Source organism: Prosopis cineraria, unplaced genomic scaffold (assembly GCF_029017545.1).
Source record: "Prosopis cineraria cultivar Desert tree isolate PC_DT_omini unplaced genomic scaffold, ASM2901754v1 PC15, whole genome shotgun sequence".
Lineage (NCBI taxonomy): Eukaryota > Viridiplantae > Streptophyta > Magnoliopsida > Fabales > Fabaceae > Prosopis > Prosopis cineraria.
This window is the reverse complement of record NW_026555346.1, coordinates 716,895-736,287: the sequence shown is the minus strand read 5'-3', so window position 1 is coordinate 736,287 and position 19,393 is coordinate 716,895. Positions and strand designations below refer to the sequence as shown.

At 36.6% G+C, this 19,393-nt stretch overlaps 2 protein-coding genes across 4 annotated transcripts in view; one reads left to right on the top strand and one right to left on the bottom strand.

The window, feature by feature from the left end:
• LOC129294403 (anaphase-promoting complex subunit 1) overlaps positions 1 to 11,616 on the top strand; it is a 46,030-nt gene extending 34,414 nt beyond the window's left edge. For 2 of the 3 annotated variants that reach the window (XM_054932745.1, XM_054932746.1), the window contains exons 30-37: positions 878 to 1,018; positions 9,196 to 9,369; positions 9,569 to 9,632; positions 9,725 to 9,864; positions 9,951 to 10,108; positions 10,379 to 10,457; positions 10,775 to 10,873; positions 11,157 to 11,616. In XM_054932745.1, the coding sequence (XP_054788720.1) occupies positions 878 to 1,018; positions 9,196 to 9,369; positions 9,569 to 9,632; positions 9,725 to 9,864; positions 9,951 to 10,108; positions 10,379 to 10,457; positions 10,775 to 10,873; positions 11,157 to 11,537 (1,236 nt within the window). In that variant the 3' untranslated portion in view covers positions 11,538 to 11,616. Of the gene's footprint in view, positions 48 to 877; positions 1,019 to 9,195; positions 9,370 to 9,568; positions 9,633 to 9,724; positions 9,865 to 9,950; positions 10,109 to 10,378; positions 10,458 to 10,774; positions 10,874 to 11,156 lie in introns of those variants that run through there. The other variant, XM_054932748.1, reaches the window with a different exon arrangement.
• A 1,136-nt stretch (positions 11,617 to 12,752) lies between these two features.
• LOC129294404 (xylan O-acetyltransferase 1-like) lies at positions 12,753 to 15,598 on the bottom strand. The gene is made up of 6 exons (XM_054932749.1): positions 14,580 to 15,598; positions 14,299 to 14,470; positions 13,700 to 13,899; positions 13,411 to 13,569; positions 13,001 to 13,329; positions 12,753 to 12,892 (listed from the first exon to the last, which is right to left on the bottom strand). Exons 1-6 carry the CDS (start codon positions 15,278 to 15,280, stop codon positions 12,849 to 12,851), a joined length of 1,605 nt encoding a protein of 534 aa, XP_054788724.1. The 5' UTR covers positions 15,281 to 15,598; the 3' UTR covers positions 12,753 to 12,848.
• Between the last annotated feature and the right edge of the window lie 3,795 nt (positions 15,599 to 19,393).

Genomic DNA, 19,393 nt, shown 5'->3' with positions numbered 1-19,393 from the left:
GCCCAGCATTCACTATTATATAACATAGCTGGTCTGATAGCAATACGGTAAAACTTTCCTTTAAGTTTATTGGGCACCTTACAGTCGCAAATAACTTCTTTAGCTTTTTTCCAATTAAACCACCTAACTTGAATCCTATGTAAAATATCCCCATTGATTTCACCATCATTTTGAATAATGGCTCCCAAATATCTAAACTTTTCTACTTGAGGTATAATTTGATCTTTCAATTTCACTTTTAAATTACTGTTGATTAATCTCTTACCAAATTTACAATATAAATATTCTGTCTTACTCCTACTCAGACAGAAATCTTTCGACTCCAATGTCCTCCTCCATAACTCAAGTTTACAATTAATCTCTTCTCTTGTTTTTGTTATAAGAACTACATCATTTGCGAAGAACATACATTTGAGAATTTTTCCTTGAATATGTTCTGTCAAAACATTTAGGATCAAGTTAAATAGATGATGACTCAAAAATGATTCCTGATGTAGTTCAATCTTTATAGAAAAGTCTTTTGTTTGACCACTAGACGTTCTTATACTAGTTTTTACCCCCTCATATATATTTTGTATGTGGTATACGATTGTAAGCTTTTTTCCAAAAACAATAGGTTATTTGGTGTATAATCTCAACAAAAACAATGGGTTATTTGGAGATTTAGATATTTGGTGATAGTAGAAAAATTAGTTTGAAACTTATTCTTTACTTGGTAAGTTAATCATTGTTAACATAATTTCCAATCAAGCAACATCTCTAAAGTGTTTGATATTTCCCTGCTTAAAACTGTAGTTTATTCACCAAAAAGAGATGTAGTTTATTACTAGTTTCTTTAGTTTCCGTTCTAACTCTGCTTACAAATCTACTGTTGTAGGTCAGCCTAGCAATTGGTTTCTTGTTCCTTGGAGGTGGAATGCGGACATTTTCAACAAGCAACAGTTCCATTGCTGCTTTACTCGTTACTCTTTACCCACGGTTACCTGCTGGCCCAAACGATAATCGTTGCCACCTTCAGGTAAATTAGATCATTAGAACCACTTTTACGTATGAAGAATTTGACAATTTTACAATTAATTGATTTATCATATTTGTAAAATTTTCAGTGATTATATAAGTTAACCATTGCAGTGGATTTTCATTATTACTGTGCATCTTCTGTTTGTCTGTTATTTTCATTGATGTAGAACTAATGCATGATTCTCTAAAGTAACATGCACATATACCCATTAAAAGTAGGGGATTTGCAATGCTTAAACAATGAAAAATTGACATATTTATTCATTAGGGAAGAGTCCGACTAGCACTATCTGATTTTGCTTTCTAATAAAATGTCATTTTAATTTTTAAATGATCTTTGGCCTTTTCCTAGTCCAACTCTTCCTTCACTGCCACATACCCTTTCCCACTTTTCTTGTTCTTTATGGAATGTGTGTGTGCAAGCAGATAAGTCGTTGCTTATTATTTATAGAGGCAAGAAATACTTATACCGTACAGCAAATGATGATCCCGCACGACCAAGGAGAAACTGAGGGAATCAGGGAAAAAATAAAAAGAAAATAAATACAGTATATTTGACCACGTCTGCCTGAAATTATCTCCTTGAAAATACTCTAAATATATATAATAATATATATACTCCTTATCAAGTTGGATCATAGATGCTAATCATATTCAATTTGCTTATAGAACTATTGAATGCTGGTTTATGTAGTCCTTTGGTCAAGATGTCTGTAACCTGAAGGGTGGGTGGCAATGAGATTAGACAAACAATTCCTTCTCCCACTTTTCCCTTATAAAATGTCTATCTATTTTCACATGCTTAGATCTCTCATGTTGAACTAGATTTAGGGCCATATTAATGGCTGCCTTGTTATCACAGTACAGCTTTAATGGGGCTTCTACTTCGAGTAGTATCTCATCCATTGCGTGCCTCAACCATAATTCTTCCATCATACCTTGAGTTGAGGCTTGTAGTTCAAACTTAGTGCTGCTTTTAGATGCCACTCTCTGTTTCTGAGTCCTCCAAGTTACTAGATTTTCCCATACAAATGGGCATTAACCAAAGGTGGACCTTCTATCTGGATGAGTCCCTCTCCAGTCTGCATCAATGTATACTTCTATAGTTCTTTGCTCCCTTGTCTAAAATAGCAGCCCTTTACCAGGTGTCCCTTTCAAGTATCTTAGAATTCTATATGCTGCCTCCAAGTGTTTCTTCTTTGGATCAAACATTTGTTAACTAGCTATACTCATGGCAAAGGCTATATAAGACCTGGTATGGGAAATCTAAATAAGCTTCCCTACCAATCTTTGGTCCCTTTCCTTGTCAATTGGCTAATTGTTGCCTTTGTTTAATTCATCATCAAATACATCTTCCTCCTCCTCTAATTCATGACCTACCTTGTGACCTTTCTTCCTCTTCTTCTTCCTTACCAGTATTGGCGTATCTATGAGCCTATAGCCCAACATTTCTTTTTCAATTAACAAGTCTAGTATATATTTGTGTTGTGACACATAAATCCCTTGCCTTGATCTGGCAACTTCCATTCGTAGAAAATACTTTAGCTCGCAAGATCTTTTGCCTTGACCTTGGTGATTTCTTCTTCATGGTCTCCAATGTACACAATGAGAGTGCATCTCTTCCCTCCGTCCATTCTGACATTGTGTGCTCGGAGAGACATTGCTTGTAACCTTCAGCATTTAGCACTTTAAAGAACCTATCAAACTAGGCCCTTAGAGATTGCTTCAAGCCATAAAGCAATTTCTTAAGTCTACAAACCTGTCCTTTCCCTTCATCAAAGCCCGAGGGTAGGGACATATACACTTCCATGATTTCTCCATTCAAGAATGCATTTTTAATATCTAATTGGTGGAGCTACCAATCAAGGTTTGTTGCAATAGATAGAAACACTCTAATGGTGTTTAACTTGGCTACTGAAGCGAATGTTTCTTTGTAATCCAAGCCATAGGTTTGAGCGAATCCCCTTGCAACTAGTCGGGCTTTGAGCTTGATGAAGTCCCCACTTACATCCAACTACCTTCTTTGCTTCCGGTAGATTAGCAACTTCCTAAGGGCCATTTTTCTCTAATTCTCTCATTTCTTCCATGACTACACTCCTCCACTCAAGTATCTTAAGTGCATCATGGATATTATTAGGAACCTTCACCCTATCAATGTTAACAACAAGAGTAGTGTATCTTGGAGAGAGAGCATTAAAACATACATACTTCTGTATAGAGTGTTGAGTACAGGATTTCGGTTGCTTTCTTACTACAATTGGCAAGTTAAGATCACCTGCATCATACTTGCTTTTAAGTGTCTCATTGCACACCTCCAAGTCATGATTTTCAACTTGGATATGCTTAGTGACCTCTATTAGGTTAGAATTTGGAAGGTTAGGAGTACTAAGATGCCATCATCTTGCTATTGCTTCCTTTCATATACTCGAAATGGTTCTTTTTGCACCAAAGTATCATCATTGTCTCTACTAGCTGAAGTTTGGGAAATAGAAGGGCTAATGATTGGTCCAAAACCTGAAGTTCATTGTATTGCTCCCCTTGAAGTGAAGGTTTGGAAAAGAAAGGCTGACCTTTTGTGAAGACGACATCCCGACTGACATGCAAATGTTTATTGGTAGGATCATAGCACTGGTATCCCTTTTGAATGGATGAGTATCCTAAAAAAATGCATTTGACAGCCTGAGGATCAAGTTTTGTAGGATTGAGAGAGTGAACAAAAGCATTGCTACCAAACACTTTGACAGGGAGGAATGAGTCAAGGTGAGAGAGATCCAAATATTTCTTGAGTTTATCAAGTAGGGTGGAGAAAGAAAGAACATGACTAGGCATCTAATTAATGAGAAAAGTGGCATTGAGGACAGTGTCCCCTTTAAAATATTTAGGTACATGAGACATAAACATTAAGGTGTGAGCAACTTCAAAAAGGTGTCTATTTTTCTTCTTAGCTATCCCATTTTGTTGGGCACTATTGGTACAAGAACTTTTATGAATAATGCAATTATGTTTTAGGTAAATTCCTAATTGATTATTAAAATATTCCATGTTATTAGTGTGAAGGATTTGAACAAAGGCTTGGAATTGATCTTATTGTGAAGCTCAATAAAAATGGACACAACGTCACTTTTCTCACGCAAGAGGTAGGCCCAACAAAATCTTGTGTGGTCATCAATGAATGTTACAATTTACTTTGTGCACGCGAGATTGGGAACATGTGAGGGACCCCACAAATCACTATGAATAATCAAAAAGGGAAGAGAAGGCCTATACTTAGAGTGTGGAAGAGGTAAATGATGATGTTTAGCTAACTAAGTCATCACAATGAAAGGAAGCATTTTTATTAAAATGAAATTTGGGAAACAATTGACATAAATATTGAAAATTTAGGTGGGTTCTCCTATGGCATAGCATAATATCCGTATGGGATTTATAGTTTCTCCTTTGCCACAGCATAATATCCATATGGGATTTATTGTAGAATTTGGGAGAAAATAATATTTCTTATTGATTGAATACTAAGATACATATTGACTATATATACAAGGGAAATAAATACTAATAATTACTAAAAATGCCTAATAAAGACTAAGAAAGACTACACAATAAGAGGCAATATTTACAATAAATATTAAATATTCTCACACTCGCTTTCAAGTTGGATCATAAATGCTAATCATATCCAACATGCTTATGCAATTCTCAAATGCAGGTCCACGTAACCCTCTAGTTGAAACATTGACTGCTCGCAACTTTGTAGGCAAATATGTCAAACATAGAATTCCTTCTTCCACTTTTTCTTTGATGAAGTGGTGACCTATCTTTACATGTTTAGACTTGTCATGTTGCACTAGATTTAAGGCCATGCTTTTGGTAACCTTATTATCACGGTAAAGTTTTAATGATGAGCTTGCTTCAACTTGGATTTCATTCAAGACTTGTCTCAGCCACAATTCCTCGGTTGTTCCTTAAACCAAAGCTCTCAACTCAGATTCAGCATTGCTTTTTGAAAAACTCTTTGCTTCTGGCTTCTCCATATGACTAAATTTCCCCACACAAATGAACAATAACCAGAGGTTGACCTTTGATCTTTATAGGTTCTACCCCAACTTGTATCGATGTAAACTTCAATGGATGTTTGCTCATGTTTTTTTTTAAGAATAACCCTCTACTAGGAATACCTTACAGATATCTCAAAATCCTATAGGCTGCCTCCATATGACTCTTCATTGGACAACTCATATATTGATTGGCTACACTAACAACAAATGTCATATTTAGCCTCGTATGGGAAAGATGTATCAATCTTCCTACAAGTTTCTGATATCTTCCATTTTCAATTGCTTCGTTTTCTTCGGTTTCCTCGTCTTCATCACCTTCCTCATCCAAGTTTTCTTCCTTCTCGGGGTCTTTTCCTTTTTCCTTCTTTTTCTTAGGTTTCTTCTTTAGTTTCTTGATCTCAATAGGAGTCATACCTATCTCCTTTAGAAGATCTAGCATATAATTTTCATTGAGAAACATAGATTCCTCTTTATTGACCAAGCAACTTCCATCCTAAGGAAATATTTTAGCTTCCTGGGATCTTTAACTTCAAACTCCTTGCCTAGGGCAGCCTTTACTCTTGCTATCTTTTCAAGATGATCTGTGGTGAATATTATGTCATTGACATAGACAAGAAGGATACATTTCTTGCTTCCCTTGACTTTAACGAACATTGTATGGTCTAACAAGGTTTACTTGTAACCTTTAAGACTTTAGGACTTTCGAAAACCTATCAAATCAAGCTCTTGGTGACTATTTCAAGCCATATAAAGTCAGGTTCATAATCTATTTCATTGCAAATTATCCATTCGTCACTCTCAGGACACTTCCCCTAAATGGGTGATTTAGGATAGAAGGCTTGATCTTCAGAAAACATCCCATTCATTGTAACAAAACTTTCGTGTAATGGGAGAAAAGCATTTATGGCCCTTTTGAGTTGGGGAGTGCCCTAAAAATATACATTTGATGCTTCATGAATCAAGCTCTCCCTATTATCATTGTATAGTGCAGCCAAAAACCTTTTGAGAAATGGAAATTGTGAGATGAAAAGTAGGAAAATGAGTCTCAAATTTACCAATGGGAGTTTGGTATTGAAGAGTTTTTGAAGGCATGCAATTTATTAGATATGCAAACATAAGAGCAGCCTTGCCCCAATAAAATTTTGGTACATTCTTAGTAAATATCAATGCTCAAGAAACCTCCAAAAGGTGGTGTTTTTTATGCTCAGCAACCTCATTTTGTTGGGGAGTATTAACACAAGACATTTGGTGATGAATGCCATTTTTCTGAAGATATTTTTGAAAATGAGTACTAAAATACTCCCTTCCATTATCACTTAATAAAATTTTAATATCAGTCTGAAATTGAGCCTTAATGAAAATGTGAAATTTTTTGAAGATGTGAAAAACCTCATATTATCTTTCATTAAATATACTCATGTCAATTGCGTGTGATCATCAATAAATGTTGTGAACCATCTAGCTTTAGGCAATGAACAAACTTTAGAGGGACCCCAAATATTGCCTGTGAATCAAGGCAAAGGGATGAGTTGGTGTATACGGAGAAGGGATGTGAGATGCTTTGGTGTGTTTTGCTAATTGACAGAATTCACAGTTGAAGGAGAAATTTATTATATTATCAGTAAGATTTGGAAACAAGTGCTTCATATAGATAAGTCTATGGTGGCCTAACCTATATAATACCATAACAACTCATTGCTGGAAGTTGTAGAGTGAATCTCACCACACATACATTTATTTGATATTCCCTCTAGATAGTAGAGATCTCCCAACTCCTTAGCATTGCCAATCATCATCCCCGAGCTCAAGTCCTGAAAAATACACTCTGCATCAATAAAACATACCCCACAGCATAGCTGGGCAGACTTTTCTTAACAGACAACAGGTTGCACAGATTGTCAAGGACATAAAGAACATTACAGAGGACCATAGTATCTGGCAAAACCACTGTACCCATACCAAACACCTTTACACATGTCATTAGCAACTTTAACTCCAGTATGAGGAGTATTAGTAGTAAATCAGTAAAAAGATCTCTAAAACTAGAAATGTAGTCAGTGGCACCTGTATCAACCATCCAAATGTTATTGGTTTTTACAATGGGCTGAAGAGCAGCTGTGAGAGGTATACCTGCTTGAGCAAGAGAAACAGAAGGGATTTTCTCACTTTGTGAAGATTCATGCCTATCAAGTAGCTTACGGAGAACTGAAAATTCTTCTCTGCTCAAGGCCATATTTTCTGATTCAGAGTCCACCATGAAACCACATCCACCCTTTCCTCTATGTTTTGCTGCCCGGTGGTTTGCCTTGGAATTTCCAGCAAACATCTTTAGTGTGGCCACCTTTGTTGCAATTATTACACCACTTGCATGGCTTCTTGCTCTTTGGATCTTGCAGTTGGTTATTTCTTGGCACCATTGCAGATGAATCAATATGATTAAAATTTGACATAGTGGTCTGCAAGAGGTTCTTCCGGCTTTCTTCACACTTAACCATGTTGACAGTGATGTAACAAACACTCACACTCGCTAACACAGTGCTTGGATAGAGGGAGAGAGTAGAGAAAACCAGAAGTGAAGAGGGAGAAATGAAGAAGATGAAGAACAGAATAGGGGGGGAGTTAGGGAGAGAGACAGACGGGCAGGGAGAGAGAAAGGGATTCAGAAACTCAATCACAATATTACATTCATCAAAAGTTTTTTCTTACAAATGCAAGCTAGTCTATTTAAACTAACTTTCCTACCTCTTAAGGAAATTTTAATCACTTGTCCATGTAAAGCTAATGTTCAAATTTCCCTTCTAACAAAATATTAAAATAGCACCAAAAGAAGCTACAAACTAGGTAGGTTTCTTACAAGCTAAAGAAAATACAATAATAATAATCTACTAGCCTAGGTTTCTTCAAATATGTTATTCTCATATTTCATCAGACCGCTTCATTGAGAGATGGTAGAGGTTTCATGCCCATGATTTGACCCATGAGCTCTTCAAAATGATCATTAGGTCAAGAAGAAAATTATGTTTGTTCTTTCTCAACCAGTCTCTTATAGTAGAGTGCATCATCTGAGCAGAACTATTGGTGCATCTCGTAGATGTCAATTTGTTGCCGCAACCTCAGCAAGGCACTGAAGTACTGAGTCACAGTTTTGTCTGCTTGATTGGGATCACATAGCCGCCTCTTAATCTGGCAAATAGCAGCTGTATTCCTTCACTCCATAGGTACTATTTGCTAATTCCCAAATCTCTTGTGTAGTGGTTGCCAGCATACTATTCTGGCTGATTTCAGCTGTCATTGACCCAATAAGCCAAGTCATAACCATATTATACAGGAAGCCTCCGTATGTTCTGGTTCTTTTGTTGCTCTGGTCAAATATTTTTCCTTGCCTTTTCCTCTGATAAATATGAGGATATTTCTTTACCACAGCAAGTAGTTGTTTTCATTGAGCGTGACCGTTATGGAAGGAGAGCTGTCCGATGGACCCCCTGTAGAAGGTGCACTGCTGCTACCAAGAATGGTCTGTGTTTGACTCTTCTTGTGAGGACCCGCCAGTCGATGATTGTTTTTGGTCACCACTATCAACTGAATGAGCCCTCATACAGCCAAACGAGATCTGCTTTTGCTGCATTAGGACTGATGCACTGATACCATGTGGACTTTGGAGGCAGAAAAGCTTATTTTTCTATATGATTATGACAAGGTACTTACAGGAGAGATTAGGTTTAGCCATGTGTTAGCTAATCCCCAGATTCTTCCTAAAATCATGGGAATTAAATAAAAACAATAATAATAGAGATATATTCAGATCTGGCCAAAATATATGGCCCATTAGAGATATTGAAATGTATAATAAAATAAACCCTAATGAAAAAACATAAATTAGCACACTTCAATGTTAAGACTTAATTTCGATTTTACAATTTTTTTTTTGGTGTGTTAATTAGTTCCACACACAAACCACACTTCTTAAATTAAAAGTTATCATACCTTGCGCATCTTATTTACTCAATTCTTCCTTCACATGCCTCATTTATATAAAGTGAGGTCTGTAATTTTGAATTAACGAGGTCCTAGTAATATGAATAGGCTTAGGGGGCTTATTGTAAATTACATTTTTTTGCAGGCATTTCGCCATCTATATATCCTTGCAACTGAGGCACGCTGGATTCAGACAGTTGATGTTGACACTGGTTTGCCTGTTTATGCTCCTCTTGAGGTCACAATTAGAGAAACTGAACATTATGCAGAATCAAGTTTTAGTGCGGTTACTCCTTGCCTTCTGCCAGAACGTGCTATTGTAAGTTTGGAAGATCGTTGAGTGAAACCATGTGGGATACTGCAGTCTCTCTTGTGTTTATATGCTTTTGTCCTTGAAATATTCTGTTTCAAAGGACAATCCAGTTCACTGATTTTGAAATTAATCTTTCTTTCTGTTGTATTAGAGAATGGCAACTGTGGATCTAAGTATTTTGGGTATTATGCTTTGATGTTTACAGTTGAAAAGAATTCATGTTTGTGGGCCCCGCTACTGGCCCCGACTAATAGACTTTGCCCCTGAAGGTGAACGTTTATACTGTTCTGTAATATTTGTTCGGAGGTGTTTTCTACTATATTTTCTTGAATGAATAAGCCAATGCTCCATTTGGTAACAGATAAGCCTTGGTGGAATTTTGGTGACAATGACAATCCATTCAATTCTGGTGTTTTGTATATCAAACGAAAAGTTGGAGCCTGTTCATATGTTGATGATCCAATTGGATGCCAGTCACTTCTTTCCCGGGCATTGCACAAGGTTGAAAGTAGATACAGTTGTTTTATTATGTTTGCAAGTTTAGCAAAATGTTATAGAGAATTTAATTTTTCCCCCCCTTAATCTAGGTGTTTGGTTCGACAAGTTTGAAAGCATTTGATCCAATTACTGACGGCCATAGTGAACCTGGTTCTGTTACAGTGGACCAGTTGGTCAGTACCTTCTCATCTGATCCTAGTTTGATAGCTTTTGCACAACTGTGCTGTGACCCTTCCTGGTATAGTAGGTGAGCTCCCTATATCTAGATCCTTTCTTTATCTGCTCTATCTAGATCATTCTAATTTACGAGTTTCATAAATATTATATTATATTATACAGATGTGGTACTTGTTGACGGATAACAAATTGACTTTTTTATTAAAATGGTGCAATGAAACAAACATAAATCATAGTAATAGATGAAGGTTGTTCTGAGCCTGACTGTTCAACCGTATTTTTTATTCCAATTCTACCAGATGTCCTTTATCTTGTATAGCACTCTAAAATTTCCTTGCAGGTCTGATGTTGATTTCCAGGAATATTGCTTGCAAGTATTATTTGAGTGTGTTAGCAAGGATAGACCGGCTCTTTTACAGGTAGGAGAACATGGAGGGGTGGGGCTAGTTTGTATTTGAAATTCAAATTTGATGATGCTTTAGTGTCTTTGATGCTGGTTGCATTACCAAAGATCTTATATTCCTTTTACTGCTTATTTCGTTGTGATTCACATGGAAAGTTTTGAATTTGATAGGATGATTTTTTTTTTTTTTGGGGGGGGGGGGGGTTCAGACATGTTTGTAATGTCTATTTCAAACTGATGCGTGTACATGCTTTGCATATTCACAAATAAATGTGATGTTTCTTTATATGCTAAAATTCAGATGGCCCATTTGTTGATGGGCTTATTGTGCAGGTATATTTGTCATTATACACTACAATTGGATCAATGGTTGATCAAGTTACCAATGGTACTATTGTTTTTGGGGACTCGCTCTCGATATCTGGTTTTAAGGTAAGTTTCTCTTGCAGACCTTTACTGCTCAACCAAGGATAGTTACTGCTTTCTACAGCCGTTTATTCCCCCCCCCCCCGGTTTTCTTGGGGTGCTATGATTAAAAATGGGCAGAGCTAGAGAGGCCCACCCTTTTATCAGGCTTGTCCCCTTCCAGGGGTCATATTTCACCTGGGATGAGTTGTGATTGATCCTTTCTATCAGATTGAAGTTGAAGTATCACTTCTGCCCTTTGTTCTAGCGAAATAGCGATTTTATAATCAGGTGCTGATTTATGCTGCAGATTGCACTTACTTATATTGAGGCTTCAATGACTGGAAAATTATCTGGTCCAAAGGGAGGAATTGTCCAACCAATTTTTGTAGCTTCTCTCAAGAAGCAGGTGGAGGAACTCCTAAATTGTTCCCAGGATTTGAAGGATGATTTTCATAACTATGTGAAGTCGGGGAAGTGGCCTGATGGGAAATCCCGAGAGAAACGTGCCATACTTCTTTCTTGGTTCCTCCAGTGGTTTGGGGTACCACCTTCATCCGTGATCCAGACTGCTATGAACAGAGTCAAGCCTAAGCTTATGTTTTCTTCTGTTCCGTTGTTGCGTCTGTTCTTTCCAAGCACTCATATCAATGTTATTAATGAGATAGATAGGTGTTTGTCCTGCTCTTAGGTCTAGAGCCTTTATTTCAATGTAATGCATGTTCAGTTTTTGGCGAATCAATATAGAAATATAAACATATTTAACAAAATCATTTCTATCACTAGCCTTTTGTCTTTTCATAACCTGTATAAAAACGAAGTTCTCTTGCAATATTTAATATTGAAGGAATGAAAGTCTTACCAAATGATGCCCCTTTGTTTAAAAAACTAGGCAAGCTGATGTAAAAACTCATTTACAAATTATTAGGAAGCATGTGACGTAATTTGATGGGCTTTTAAAACTCAAGCTGACTTCGATAAATATTCAGTTTTTTTAATTTCAAAATATTATTTAAATAATGTGTAAATTTATAGCTTGACCTTTCTAGATACATCAAGCTGTAGATAATTCAAACTAGCAGAGTCAACAATTAATTGAAGTTTCACTATTACTGTTTTACCTAGCAATATTCACTCAACTATATTTATATTCTTTTTTTGTGGGAAAGAAATTCACGCATCCTTCACAAGTACCCACTCTAGGAGTACCAGCACATCCTCCTTACTAAAGGAGTGCTGGTACTACTGTGGCATAACATATGGCCACCAGCATTTGTGGTGTATTTATTTATATAAATACACATTAACTCTTTTCAAACAATTTTTTAAAAATTTCCTATCAATTGTTACTAATTTAATTTATAATTATTTATATAAAGTTTTTATAGAAAATTATGTCAGTTTTCTGTGTAAAGCATGGGTATATGGCAAGCTATGAAAAGGTTTTTTTTTTTTTTTTTTTGGGTGCATTCTGGTGTCCCTCTGGAACTTCAATTTTCTGCGTAAATCGTAACCCTTGACAATAATTTCCAGAATTGGAGATGCATCTGAGTATTTAATTTCGTTCTATAATTTTTATGTGCCATTCTCCGTATAAACTATGATTTCTTTTACCTTTCATTTTCCATGCAATGCGTGAGGTAATGTATTTATCAAAAATTCATGATACTATTGAAAATTAGATTTTACATCCTGTGTAGTATATGAAAGAAATGAGAGATTTTAATAAATTAGATTTTAAAAATATGGATGAGTGGGATTGAAAATCTTTAATTAATTCTTTGAAAAATGACTCATGTATCCCAACAAAAAAATTTCAACCGGTCCTTAGAACCTGAAAGTTGCATTATTCAAGTCCTGTAGATCTGAGATTACTGTTGATGAACAATTAGCTTTTTAGAGATGATTGATTGATTGATGATATTGTATCTTGATCAAAAATTGTAATGAGAAGAAGAGGGAAACCTATACAATCTTCTTCTCGTTTGTTTGTTCATTTGTTTTAACAATTGAGTGGTGATTGCACCGTGTAACAGAAGACTTCATCTGTAACAAAAGAAAAGAAAAAGAAGTTGAGGAAGGAAAAGAAGCAAGACACAGAAAAAATGGAGAGAGAAAGGAGGAGTGGGGGAAGTCAAGATTGAGAGAGAATACGGGTATAAAGGAATTCATTCCAGGTGTCGGGTAATCCGGGAAGGCACCAATGGATACAGTCGGCAAAGACGGCCGGGTCGGACTGTTGCTCCGGAGTCAACAGCTTGCCTTGGCGTATGGTGTAGACAGAAGTATGTGCATCTTTCCGAAATTCCGACAAGGTGGTGATGTTGAGGAAGTTAACTCCCACCTTCATGCTTTGCGTCACATTCTGAGCGATCAAAAACAGCCGACGATCCGTCCCCACGTTCAGTGGTCTCGACTTGTTCGCGACTGGCCTCGTCTCCTTCGCACATTTTATCCCATCTGGGTTGTCCCAATCCTCACTCCTACGCACGCAGGTACCATTCCATTTCATCAAGAGTGCTGTTCAGTGGATCAATATCGTATATAGATATCACTTGACTTACTTGATATGAAGAGGCGACATGCTGCTGAAGAAGACCTTGGTGCGGTTTGGATCAACGTTATCATCCACCCATTTAGACCAAGTCCTCAGAACTGTCTCGTACGCTATTGGCCGAGGCACTTCATCGTACTCACTGGACCCTTCACTGAAGGACCCTCGCCTTTTTTTGTTTTTTGAATTTTTGTTCCATCGTCCCGAAACATAAGACAGATATATACAGCTCGTCAGTTTCATGAGCCGGCTGGCTTCAAAATGAAGAGTAATATTAGAGTAATCGATCCGGTGCTTACAAAACTTTCATAAATCCAGAGTTCATCCACCATATGTAGGTATTGAAGATGAGGTAGTCCGCATCCCTCCAGGTCACGCCATGCTTTTCGATCGATTCAGGCATGATTACGCGGTTCAGTATGCTGTGCATCGCTGGATCGTCTGAATTTGATTCTACCAGGAATGGGGCCCAGTAGAACTCCACTGTAGTATTGTAGTCCTGCACGCGCCCGCCCGCCCAGTCAATTACCAATCTCGATGAAATGGATCCCTATGACTATAAGCAACATGGGCCCACACCCCCCACCCCCCCCCCCCCACCCCCGGGGGTTTCCCTTTTTCTATGCTTTATAATTATATGTCCTTTCTTAACTTCCACAAGACAAGACTGAGCGCTAATCTTCCGAGACCAGGACTTGCAGACAAAGACGTGATGGCTTGATTTTTTAACCGCCCCTTTCATTATCCAATCACGTGGCCCACATTCATGCACAAAAATGATTCCCTTACTCGACTTTAACTCTGATTTGACAAGTAGCTCATGATTGAAGGGAAAACTTTATGATCACTATCAGCGTATTATGTGCCCAGAAGAAACAAGGAATGGGATGAAGCAAACCTCAATCCTGAAGATAGTGAGAGAACCATTCCTGCGCAAGCTCTTCCTGCCTCCAGGAATCCCAGACTGTACTAGGCATATCATTGATTCCCACTGGTTTCTGTTCAGTGAGTCTCCAACAAACATGAGCCTCTTCCCTCTAAGCTTCTCAAGCAACAGTCTCGGCTTGAACCTTGATGTATTCACACAAATGCAATCGATCAGAGAAACACCATGTAGAAGGTTAAGGGGAAAAAACAAAAAAGAGGAGACTGGACAAGTAATTGAGACGGGTAAGCTACTTGGGCAAAGAGCAATCTCTAGGCTGCCATCTCCAGTTCTGATACGTAGAGTCAGGTCTTCCATTCTTCATGCAAGTCACTTGTGCTGTGAGGAATTCGCATTTGTCTTCTTTGTACAAAGGATGAGTCGCGTTATCAAACACCCATTCCCCCGTAAACAAATCACACTCTTCTGGGGGCAATTCGACCACATCCTCCTCCTCTTGTTTTCTTTCTTCTGATTCCCCTGCTTTCTCTTCCATTAAAACCGTCATTCCAGTATTCTCCTCTCCCTTCTCCTCCACAATTGGCTTCACATCGATGCCTTCCGGGGTCTCCTCAGATTCTTGTTCTCGGAAGTTGTTGGAAACTGTGACTGTGAGAGTACCTTCTGCATCTTTCTTGGCGATCACCTGAACAGAATTAGCTGGTTTCGATTTCCCCTCCGGGATTTCTTGAACTTTGGACCGTGAGAATGGGAAATCCGAGATGGACTTGACGTCGTCGCTGTACATGACCATCCCAACGAGGAAAACAAGGAAGACTGCAACAAAAATGGAGAGGCCATTGTACTTGCGGCCCTTCATTCCTGCAGAGCGTGTTTCTGCGTTGAAAAGAGGAATCTTGTTGCGGCGAAAAGGGTTCATGGGAGATGCAAGGGTTGAGAATGAGAATGGCTGGGCAACGCTGAGGAAGAGAGAGATGGGAATACATAGATACATACATATATATATATATATATATAAGGAAAGAGAGGAACAGCATTTGAAGGTTCGAATCCAGGAGTTAGGTCGTGGGAGTGTTTGTTTAATGGAGGTTTGGTGAGGGGGGTTTGTCTTGAAGAAACTAAACTGGTGGAGGGAGGAGACTTGTCTTTCTCATCAAGTTCTCAGGTTCTCTTTGTTTTATTATTTTAATCCAACTGGCGATAACCACTTCAAGGTCCAAGGGGGAGAGATCGGAGGAGTAATCTCAAAGCCTTCAAAGTAGGTCGCAGTCTGAATCAGTTGAGAGAATGCGAAGATGGAAGCGTTATTTGGTAGACTGAGTGTTGCTGTCTTTCAGGTTCAGATTTTGCAAGGCAATTCATTTAGCACACCAGATAGTTCACAGGTCAACATGGTCAACAAATAATTAGTGGGGGAGATTATTTAATAAATATAATCGTGGTTTTTTAAAAAAGAAAAAAGATAAAAAATTCCTTCCAATGCGGGAATATAGAAATGGGAATCAAAGGCATTGGTGGTTGCCTGGGATTCGCACATGGTGTAGTTGCTTTCGTGGATGGTTCTGGTGAACCTTCCTTATCTGTTGACACTAAAAAATATCCTGCGCTTTTGGCAAAATCTATAAGGTGAACTTGTGGAATTTCTAATCATCGTTTTAATAATAATATAGCAAGTAAAACAATTCCTACTTTTCACGGGGTCATTATTTATCGGATATAAATGAATACTAATTTCGAGCACATGAGAAAGATGTCTTCAAAAAGAATGGGAGATTTGCTGTGAATAAGAAACGCTGCTAGCCAATAGCATTTGAAAAATGACTGTCGTCATCATCTCCAGAAAGTTCACTCTTCTCACGGATCCAGCTGCCAACTAGACATCATCTCCAGATGATTAAATCATATTGTTCATTCACTTTGACTTGTCTGTGGGGAAAAAAATGTAAAGAGCAACTAATGATAATAAAATACTTGATCATTAATTTCGAACAGCATTTATACCGAACCCTAGCTACTCATGAATCAAATATTGTGATGATAAATTTTCAGTGTATTTTTATGATTCTATTTATAAATCACTTTTAACATATTTTATTAATATTAAAAAAATTTAAAATTTATTAACTTTATCTTAAAATTTAATAAGTTTTTAACTTCATCTCCATTGAATATACATATTTTAATAATATATTTTAATAATACATATTTTAACTTTATCCCCATTAAATATACATATTAATAATAAATTTTAACTTAAAATTTAATAATATATTTTAATAAATTTAATAATATATTTTTTAATAATATTAAAAAAATGCTTCTCTCTTTGTCCAATAAATGAGATTTGATAGAGTACAAATTAGTCACTATAGAGTACTATAAGTAACATGTAATATTTTGCAACATGGACGTAAAGGAATTTTGGTGCTATATCATTGCTATTATAATTTCTATCATATAAATTCTGGCAACTTAGCTTATAGCGCCTATAAGAAAAATACTAAAAGTAAAAAACAGTTTCCAACGGAGTCTCGGTTGTCATTGTCAAATCGATGTCTTTGACTGTTAATATTTTTACAAGGTTTTGAAGTGTCATTTTTACTATATATAAAGCAAATTAGGGATTCAATATTTTAACTATCAATTTAACTTTGCGAGTCTCATACCTATAAGGCGGCATAAATCAACTCGGAAAAATAAGTAAAACATGAATTATACACTGTTTATTAATTATGTGTCGTTTTACTCTATGCTAATTAATAAAAGACGTGTTCAGGTTCAAAAAAATTAATATAAGACGCGTGCAAATTATCTCTGTAAATTCCATCAGATATTGAAGGCTAGAAATGAACATTCATTTTCATAAAGAAACGAGAAATCAAGTACGAGCCAGCGAATTGACGTAAAATAAACTAATATTTTATGTTGGCCTGAAAACAACTAAAAATGGATGAGTGTTATCATGTCAACGATTGAATCATTACTCAATTTATTTGAAAAATTGATCAATAATTTACATGAAATATTTTTTGCTTTTGGTTTGGACAAAAAGGTGTTCGAATGAAAACGACCTACTACCCAATTACCGATTAAACATCCGAAATTTTTATCGCAATAATTGAAATTTGAGAAGGAGCAAGCAAAACAGGGGCGTCCTTGTTTTATCGTCCCACCCTTCTATCATTATTTCATGATTCCTTTTTCTTTTTGTTTTTTTTTTTTACATTAATGGTATGATGAGTCACTTGTGGCTCATATGTGGTGATCAAGAAAAGAGAAGCTAAAATGAGGGAAAATCAAGCACAATTGGAGTAAAGGGGGCTGAGAATGCAAAGCAGCCCAAACGTCCTCTACCATCCGCAGATGACCTTGAAGAAATCACCATCATTCACGGATGAAACCCCTAGAAGAGCTAAGGAGCTTTTATACCAAATCTTCCACCATTTTGAAGGTGAAGAAGAAATCTCCACCGTCAGTGGCTAAAGAGTCCGAGAGCAAGTTGAACTCCCTATGTGAAACCATCCGCAACTATGAATAACACGAGTCTCAACCGTTCGTGGTTGAGAGACGAAGGAACCTTTTTGCATGCCCACAGATGAAGGTCGTGGGCAAAAGGGAGTGTTTCTTTCGCAACCGTATGCGGTACAGATTGTGAAGGCCACAACCATCCTTGTGTTCAAGATGGAAACACGTGGCAGAGCTCTTTTAAAACTCCAAAGCAAAATTGGGACAAATCATTCATTGGAGAGAGATTTTTAGGAGGAGCCGAGGGAAACACTTAAAAAGGAGAGCTAGGTTTTTGAGGAGGTATCTAATCATTCATTGGAGCAAGAGACTGCGGGAGACGGACTTGGGGTGTCTTTACTTCCCAACTCTCCATTTCTCTAATTCAGCACCATTTTGACTGCAAGAAAAATTAAAAAAAATTGAAAGCAACTAAGCACCCTCGTTCAGACCCGACTTCCCTCCTCCAACCATTTCCTGCAAACTGTTTAAAATATTTTAAACATATCATCTATAAAATATTTATTTTTTTTATATTTATTAAAATTATAAAAAAATTAATAATATGTTTCATTATTAATTTAGACTGTTTAAATTTAATATGGATGGTCTAATTTAATATTAATTTTTTTATAATTTTTATAAATTAACTATTTAAATATATTTTGAACAATGTAGTTTAATATTAAATTATAAAAAATTTAAATATTAAATTTGAACCATCTGATATAAAATTAAAATTATTCAAATATTTTAAACAGTGTGCAAGAAGTGGTGAGAGGAGAGAAGTCAGGTTTGGGTGAGCATGCTTAGTTGCTTTCAATTTTTCTTTTAATTTTTTTACAGTCAAAACGGTGTTGTTTCAGAGAAATGGAGGAGAAATGGAGAATTGAAAAGTGGAGACACCCCAAGTCTGTGGGAGACGGAGCAAGGGTACGATAGTTCTGATCTAGGAATTGCTTTTCTATTCCCCTTTCTTTATTTTTCATTTGATGTCGTTTTTGCTTCTGGGATTTGTTGATTTTATTATGATTATGTGTTTCTAAATCCTATGTCAAGGTAGGGTGTAGTAGCTTGATTGAGATTAACTTACTCTTTACTTGCTTTGTTTCTTATTTCTGTTACTGTTGAAAGACTTGTTTTTATGGTTTAATGCAATATTTATCTATTCTCTTTACTTTCATTGCAGAATGTTTGGCTGCCCACCAAACTTTCTATTTGTGAGTTTGCTTCATGCATCGTAAGGAGTAAGTGGATTCAGGCTTAAAAGAATAGACATAAATAATTGAATTGGAGATAATCTAAGTATTTATGGCTACTTCATCGTAGCTTAATAGTTTTAATTAAAAGTTTCAGGATTTAGCAAGAGTTATTTTGCTATAATCATGCACACCTTAATTTATTGAGAGCTAGTTAAGATGATTTAGTAGCATTGATCGCTTAGATTGTTCAGGAATCTTATTTGGGTAAGAGTAGAAGAGTCCCAATAAGTAAAATTCAATCCTTGGCATTCGTTGACTAGTTGGATCATCGTTTAATTATTGCATTTGTTTATCTCACTTTTAATTAATCCCCTTTAAACAAATTGCTTTTATAATCGCTA

What these genes read in the sequence shown, in the direction of transcription:
- LOC129294404 (XM_054932749.1), bottom strand. Translation starts at nt 15,280, where the DNA reads ATGTATCTATGTATTCCCATCTCTCTCTTCCTCAGCGTTGCCCAGCCA. An exon ending in TCACTATCTTCAGGATTGAG is followed by an intron (nt 13,900 to 14,298) that starts GTTTGCTTCATC and finishes GGGCGCGTGCAG; the next exon opens with GACTACAATACTACAGTGGA. An exon ending in ATGTCGCCTCTTCATATCAA is followed by an intron (nt 13,330 to 13,410) that starts GTAAGTCAAGTG and finishes CTGCGTGCGTAG; the next exon opens with GAGTGAGGATTGGGACAACC.